Source organism: Brassica napus, chromosome A2, assembly GCF_020379485.1.
Source record: "Brassica napus cultivar Da-Ae chromosome A2, Da-Ae, whole genome shotgun sequence".
Lineage (NCBI taxonomy): Eukaryota > Viridiplantae > Streptophyta > Magnoliopsida > Brassicales > Brassicaceae > Brassica > Brassica napus.
In genome coordinates this window covers 19,168,116-19,176,397 of record NC_063435.1, presented here as the reverse complement: position 1 = coordinate 19,176,397, position 8,282 = coordinate 19,168,116, and the positions used below count along the sequence as shown (strand labels likewise).

General features: G+C 42.8%; 1 protein-coding gene across 1 annotated transcript; it reads left to right on the top strand.

Moving 5' to 3' along the window:
- Positions 1–4,058: 4,058 nt before the first annotated feature.
- Positions 4,059–5,811, top strand: LOC106430417. Its single transcript, XM_013871206.1, has 3 exons — positions 4,059–4,511; positions 4,871–5,351; positions 5,447–5,811. Exons 1-3 carry the CDS (start codon positions 4,059–4,061, stop codon positions 5,809–5,811), a joined length of 1,299 nt encoding a protein of 432 aa, XP_013726660.1.
- The last annotated feature ends 2,471 nt before the right edge of the window (positions 5,812–8,282 follow it).

Here is an 8,282-nt window from a genome sequence, read left to right as displayed (position 1 = left end):
GTTTTGTTTGTTAGAGGATTAAAAGTTTGACATAAGTACACATTGTTGTAAAAATTAACTCTGAAACATAAGAATTGTGACTCAACTTTGAGATGAAAGAATGAATGTCAAATCTGATTGGTGATGGGGATAAAAGAGCTTTTAATGTTAAGAAAAATGATGAGAGAGCACTAAATGATAGCAATAAGAGCATGAGCATTGGAGGTTCACTAGGGGGGTTCACACGTTTTTCAAAAAAAAAAAATTATTATAATATGTAATAGTGATGATCCTGGCTCTCCAAGCCCCTTCTGTGTGAACCTGGATCGTTACTGTTCAGCGGGCCCCACGCCACGTGGCGGCCCGCTATTGGTCAATTTTTTTTTTTTTTTTTTAAAAAAAAAAAAAATAACAAACGAAAAATAAAAAAAAAATAATAAAATATTCAAATTATGAACCCCAACCAGGGGTTCATTAATGCTGGTGGTCTAAGTAGCCTCCATCATTAACCCAATCTCTTAATTGAGATTCTTAGCTTCGATTAAGAGATGTTTTTAGTTTTTTTTTAGATTTTAACTGAGAAAAGTTAATAACTGTTTTTTAAATAAGAGATATAAAAGTCGTTTTTAGTTGAAAAATGTAAAAAAAAAACAAAAAAGTGTTAAATCATAAGTTAAGAATTCCGACTAAAAGACCGGGGTTAACCATGCCCTTAGGCATTCGATTCCGGTTAGATTCTTCAATCGTTTTAGAAAATTTGGTTCGGTTTTGGTTTAGTTATTTTGAAATTTTGTTTGGTTTGGATAGCAAAGCTAATATTCAATTAATTCGTGTTAAAAATAGGAAAATTCAGATTTTTCGGGTTAAATATCAGATTGTTTCTGATTTTTGGATAATTGTATGATAATCCGGATAATTTAAAATATTTAGGATATAAAGTATTCTGGTAATTGTATTTTTTTTGGTATTTCAATTTATAAATAATGAAAATTATTTGATTGTTTTAAAATTAAATATATTTAATATTTATAAGTATATATATTTTAGAAATTTGGATACTCATTCGGTTTTTGGGTCCGACTCGTTCGGTTTCAATTGTTCAGTTCTAGAGATATAGGATCTGCTCGGATAAATCTTACACTCCAACCAAAGCTCGTTTTTATTTGCTTCGGTTCTTGGTTTCGAATAAATGTGTCCATATCTAGCAATAAAAAATGAAATTAGAGTTTAGTACAAAATAAGTTTTGGTTTAGAATTTATACTTTTGTAAATAATTTATGTACCTTGTAAGTTTTGTAAATATTTTATTTGAATTTGTGTCAATAATTATGTTAATTTATTTATTTAATATGTCTGACATTTGTTTTGATTTAACTACATATAATTCACTAAAGAAATTAATTAGTATATAGTTTTATAAGTTTAATTTTGTTTTATTTTTCTTCTAATATATATGATTTTATAGGTTCATTTAAACTGTTTCGTACTTAATAAATATTTGTACTTTTCATAAAATAGCCTGCAAAAAAAGTGCAATCATAAAAACTATTAAAGATAAGTAATATAGGCAGCAATTCTTCTTGTTTAGAGCATGAAACCTCACTTCTTCTCCTGTTTGAATAATTGCGGCCTCCAAGTCATATTTTCACATGCCTCCGATAAAATGGATAGTTTTATTAAAAGGTTATCTTTTCGTATTTCATGATACAATATGGAATGATCTAACTTAAATTTTGAGTACAATGAGCTATAAAAGAGACCCCTAAACCCTACAAGAAAGGGATTAACTATTATTCGCTTTCGGCTATAGAAACATGTAGCTAAAACTATAGGGTTTACAGAACCATTACTTTTGTACTCCTGCTCTATTGATCAATAAAGCATATCTTTAATCTATTCATCTTGCCTGATTACACTACTTCATGTTTCAATAGTATTACAAAGAAATATAATTTTACTGTAACGACCCAATTTCGCAGGCCCAACAAGGCCCAATCAGTTTACAGAAAACCCTAGGTGAGTTCCTATTTAAACAGAGCCAGCCTATTATTTTATTCAGAAAAAGTCTAAAGCGTCGAACCCCTGCAGATTTAGAGCCGTCAGAGAGAGATATTGGTGAACTGTCTCAGCCACCGTCGACTGAGATCAGATCAGTCACGCTGCCGCCGTCTCACTCCCTAGGTAATCCGCAAACCGCCTTTTCCGATTAGTTAAATGTTGGCCGTTTAGTAAATCGTCGATATCTCTCTAACCGTTGGGTTTCTCGCGATTTCAAGGCCACCAGTGTGTTCGTGACGTTGAGACGAGTCCGGAGCAGGAGTTTCAGCCGAAGATCCTCCGCGACGCGCCCACACGCGCAGGAGGAAGAATCGCGCGTGAATCCCACGCGCCGCCATCTCCGCAGGACGTTCGCCGGAGCCACCGCAGCCGGCCACCTTCCGTTCGCCGCCAGGAAGCCGCCGCCGCATCGCCGCCGCGTCTCCGCCGCCGCCGTTGATTTTCCGGTAAGCCACCACCATCGTTGGCCGCCGCCGGCGACTGGTCTACGGTGACTCGCCGGTAACTCGGTGACTCGGCCGAGTTGACTCAGCGAGTCAAGCAGTTGACCAGTCAAGCCGGTTCGGGTAGTCAATTGATTTTATTATTGATTAAACCGATCGGTTATTGGGAATTGGTTTGGTTTGGATTAAACCGAATTGAAATCAATTTTAATCTGGTTTAATTGAAATCGAATCCGATTAAGGAAAACCGATGGTTCAATTCAATTTCAATTTGGTCAAGGGTTGACCGGCTTGGGTCATAGTAGATCGGGTTGACCTTTGACCAGCGGGTTGACTTTTTGACCAGATCGCCGGTTATCCGTTTTGGACCGTTCGAAGGGTGTTCTGACTTGATTTTTCGCCCTGATTTCAGATTTGGAGTTTGTTTGAGCAGCTGGAGTTCATAGCTATCACTTTTCCACATTGCTAAGGTGAGGGTCTATTCCGTAAATCCCGTACCAGTGTAGAATTCTCTCTATCGTAGTTTAGATTTCGAATCATGATCCGTCTGTTTGAATTGAGTCTGTTTGAGTCTTGTTTGTTAGTTAGCTCATTCATTGTAAATTGGAACTAGGGGTCTAGAGGATTCAACCGTTGATTTGATTGTGTGATGTTAAGAAATGCGATATATATATATGTATGTTTATATAGTTATGAGTAGGGACTATGTGAGTGGGCGGGGGTCCAGAGATGTCTGGACTAGCGACGCAGCTTTGGTGGGCGGGGGCTCAGAGACGTCTGGGCTAGCGATGCAGATTGTGTGGGGCGTGGGTGCAGAGACATTTGCATTCGACACAGCTTTGGAGGGCGGGGGTACAGAGACAGACTGTACTAGCGACACAGCGTATGTATATATATATATATATTTGTATGAGCAGATGCGAGGTGTACGGACTAGCTATATGCTATCATCGCATTGCTTGTGTTGTGTGATGCTTTAGGCGTCTTGTTTGTTCATGTTAGAGCTAAACTTCCATAGTGGGAGTTATATTACTCAAGTCAGTGGTTTGCGTGTTTAGCATCCCCATACCTCACGGAGTAACTCCCCTGTTACTCACCCCTCATATTACTTTCCCCTTTCAGGTGAGACTGACGAGCAGGAGTGATTGCTATTGGATTGGTGCTTTGGAAGTTCTATTTCTTTTATTTTCAGACTTTCGATTCTATGATTTTATCGATATTTCGGGATTTATCTCTTTTATTGCATTTATGGTTATTTATTGGATTTATGACTTTGAAGTTGACTTTTGAGAAGTAATAAATGGAGATTTCAGACTTTTTATTTATTTAAGTTATTTTGGAAAATACGGGTGTTACAATTTGGTATCAGAGCGGGGTTCCGTCCCGGCTCTGACCCGGGATGACGATTTGTGGGGACTCGGTTTTTAATCGGTTTTAGACTTTTTTTTTTTAAGTACTTATGGGAATATGGGGATTTAAAAAAAACAAAAGTAAATAGCACATTTTTGCTTGGCATTATGTCTTGAATCGTTAGTGTTCGGTTTCGGCAGAAGTTAATTGAATTGCTATTTCTTTCAAATGCCGCCGCGTAAGAGAGTTGTTCGCACTCAGGCCGCTAGTGCTCCTCGAGAGGGTGGAAATGAGCATGTGCCGCCACTAGTTCCACCGATTGATCAGGATGCCCTTAGGCAGATGGTGCAGGATGCTGCCAGACAGGCCGCACAGGAGGCAGTTCAGCAAGCTGTCCAGGAGGCTGCTAGAGTAGCTGCACAGGAAGTGGTTAGGCAGATGGCTGCAGCTCAGCAGGGTCAGCAGTTTCCACCAGTTCAGGCTCAGGGGCATCAGCAGCCCCCTATTCAGCTGGTTCCACCAGTTCAGGTTCAGGGACAGCAGCAACCCCCTATCCAGCATGTTCCAGGGATTTTCCAGGTTCCACCACCAGCACCACGCGTTCTTCCAGGGCAAGTTCCTGAGGTTGTGCCACCCGTTCTTCCAGGGCAGGTTCCTGAGGTTGATGAGACGCTTATGCGGGTAATGAGACAGACGAAAACTGTGGGTTTGGAGACTTTTGAGGGAACAGAAGTCTTGGAGCGGCCTATAAGTGGAAGCATAGGCTGGCTTCGTGTCTGCAGACAATCAATTGTCCGTTGCGCCTTTGTCTTAATATCGCAGAGTTGTATCTGCGTGGAGATGCATTGGTATGGTGGGATGGAGTGCGATCGATGCGTGAGGGCGACATGACTTATGAGGATTTCCTCATTGCATTCGACAAGAAGTATTTTCCCCATTGCATTCGACAAGGGTACTAGGAGTGTCAGGGAGTACGATCGAGAGTTTTGCCAGCTCCGCTTGTTTGCTGGTAATCATTTTGATGGAGATGACTTGATCAGGAGGTTCTTAGATGGTATGCGAGTCGATCTCCGCGGCAGGTGCAGTATGGTTACTTACACCAGTTGGAGGATTTGGTAGAGAAGGCTGTTGTGCAGGAGGCATGTATTGCAGAGGAGCAAAAATACTCTAAGGCTCCACCCAAGACTGGAAGAACTACAGAACCACAGAAGAGGACATGGGACCAGTCAAACATCCAGTGCTACAATTGTGGAAAGATGGGGCATTTGAGTAGGAATTGTCGGAGTAATCCAATGGGTGCACGGGCAGGACCAGCAGCACCAGCAGCACAGACAGCACCAGTAGCACAGGGAGTGCAGGCAGCACCAGCTGCAGCATACGCACCAGGAGCTTGCTTCACTTGTGGCCAGTTTGGCAATATCTCTAGGTTTTGCCCGACTAAAGGGCCTGGGGCCAAGCGTCAAGCCATCACTCCGCGTGTTTATGCTCTAGGAGAGGCCAATGGAGCTGAGACGATAGCCGGTATGTATCTTTATCATACTCGTATGTTTTTTTTTCTTGAGTAATTGTGTTTTGGTGGATATCATGTGTAGTTAGGAAAAAAAATTTGTGTGTAGGATCGGTTTCTGTTGGAGGTAAGGGAGCTCACACTCTATTCGACGCGGGAGCTTCTCACAGCTTCGTGAGTTCGCGTTTGGCTAAGTCTTGGCCTTTTCGAGGTGTCTTTGAGCCAAAGGCTAAGCAGATTCGGACGGTCGGTACAGAGAAATTGGGAACCACCGGCGTTCACCGAGATGTACCAGTTCTACTGGGAGGAGCTGACTTCATAGGAGACCTAGCAGAGATGGAGATGGATTACTACGATGTCATACTTGGGATGGATTGGTTGTCACGGCATCGAGTGGTGATAGATTGCATGCGAGCGAAAGTTAATATTCCTAGAGGAGATGGGAAGATCACATTCCAGTGTCTCCAGGTTTAACGGGGAATTTCGGTTATTTCCATGTTGCATGCTGAGGACTTATTGGAGAGAGGAGCAGAAGGATTTCTGGCGACTATTTCGATGGTTAAGGAAGATGGACATCCTGAATTACAGGACATTTCAGTGGCCGAAGAATTTCATGATGTATTTGAAGCCTTAAAGGGGCCACCACCAGCCAGAGGAGATGTTCTCAATATTGAGTTGGAACCAGGAACGACACCGGTTTCGCGGGAACCATACCGTTTAGCACCAGCAGAGATGGCTGAAGGGAAGATGCAGTTGGAGGAGTTATTGAGTAAGGGTTTCATCAGACCTAGTACTTCACCGTGGGGAGCACCAGTACTGTTTGTGAAGAAGAAAGATGGGAGTTTCAGACTTTGTATCGACTACAGAGGTTTGAACAAGGTGACCATCAAGAATAAGTACCCGCTTCCCCGCATCGATGAGTTATTGGATCAGTTGCAGGGAGCTTCATGGTTTTCAAAAATTGACTTGGCATCAGGTTACCACCAGATTGCGATAGCTGATGAGGATGTCCGGAAGACTGCTTTCCGTACCCGTTATGGACATTATGAGTTTGTGGTGATGCGATTTGGGTTGACGAATGCACCTGCAGCATTCATGAAGCTCATGAATGATGTGTTTCGGAGCACTTGGATACGTGTGTGATTGTTTTCATCGACGATATCTTGATCTATTCTCGGAGTAGAGAGGAGCATGCAGAGCATCTGCGGATTGTGTTGGATAAGCTCAGGGAGAATCAGCTGTTTGCCAAGCTGAGTAAGTGTAGCTTATGGCAGAGGAAGATTGGATTTTTGGGTCACGTGATTTCAGAGGCAGGAGTTGCAGTAGACCCGGAGAAGATTACTGCAATATCGGAGTGGCCTACACCTATGACCGCCACCGAGATTCGTAGCTTTCTGGGTTTAGCAGGATACTACAGAAAGTTTGTGAAAGATTTTGCTAGTATTGCGAAACCGATGACACGGTTAACAGGCAAAGACACCAAGTTTGATTGGACGGATGCTTGTATGGAGAGTTTTACTGAGCTGAAACGAAAGTTGACAGATACGCCAGTGCTGGTACTACCTAGACCAGGGGTACCTTATGAGTTTTATACAGATGCGTCATGTATTGCTTACGCATGACGTCAGTTGAGGCCTCACGAGGTCAACTAACCTACTCATGATTTGGAGTTAGCAGCAGTTGTTTTTGCGCTAAAAATTTGGAAGTCATATTTGTATGGAGAGAAAGTTCAGATCCTCACAGACCACCAGAGTCTGAAGTACCTATTTACTCAGGCGGACCTAAATCTGAGACAGCGCAGATGGATGGAGTTGTTAGCAGACTACAACCTGGATATTACGTATCATCCAGGTAAGGCCAATCAAGTGGCAGATGCCTTGAGTAGACGCAGGAACGATGTTTCAGGAACCAAGGAGGTTCAGGAGCTGACTGGGACACTTGCTAGTCTCAGGTTGTGTGCAGTTACCGCAGAGGGAGAGACTGTTGGTCTTGAAGCATTTGAGCAGGCTGATTTATTATGGAGGATACGCAGAGCTCAGGATAGTGATGATGCTTTGGTTAAGCAAATTGAGATCGAGAGTATTGGATATCATATAGCTTTGAGCGGGATGTACATATACCGGAACCGAGTCTGTGTGCCAGAGGACAAGTTGTTAAGGAAGGAGATTTTACAGCAAGCACATAATTCGCGTTTTTTCGATCCACACGGGAAATACCAAGATGTACAGAGATTTGAAGCGCTACTACCACTGGCCTGGTATGAAGAAAGATGTGGCTACATTTGTATCGCAGTGTCAGACGTGTCAGATGGTTAAGGCTGAGCATCAAGTGCCTAGCGGGTTATTGCAGAGCCTCCCGTTGCCAGAATGGAAATAGGACAAGGTGACTATGGATTTTGTGACTGGACTTCCGATAACCTTTGGTGGGAGGAATACTATTTGGGTGATCGTGGATAGACTTACCAAATCTGCTCATTTTATAGCAATCAAGAAGACAGGCGGAGCTGATCAGTTGGCGCAGATTTACCTTCGAGATATTGTGAGGTTGCATGGAGTTCCTGTCAGTATTGTATCAGATCGGGATACCAAGTTCACTTCTACATTTTGGAGAGCATTTCAGAGGGCGCTTGGGACAAAAGTTCATATGAGTACAGCCTATCATCCGCAGACAGATGGACAATCAGAGAGGACTATTCAGACATTAGAGGATATGCTTAGGGCTTGCGTCCTGGATTGGGAAGGAAGTTGGGGAAAGTATTTACCTCTAGCAGAGTTTGCTCACAACAACAACTATCATTCGAGTATTGAGATGGCACCGTATGAGGCGCTTTATGGCAGGCCTTGTCGTACACCACTTTGTTGGACAGAAGTGGGAGAGCGGCGAGACTTAGAACCAGCAATGGTTTAGGAGACAGTGGAGCATGTAGAGATGCTCAAGACTCGGCT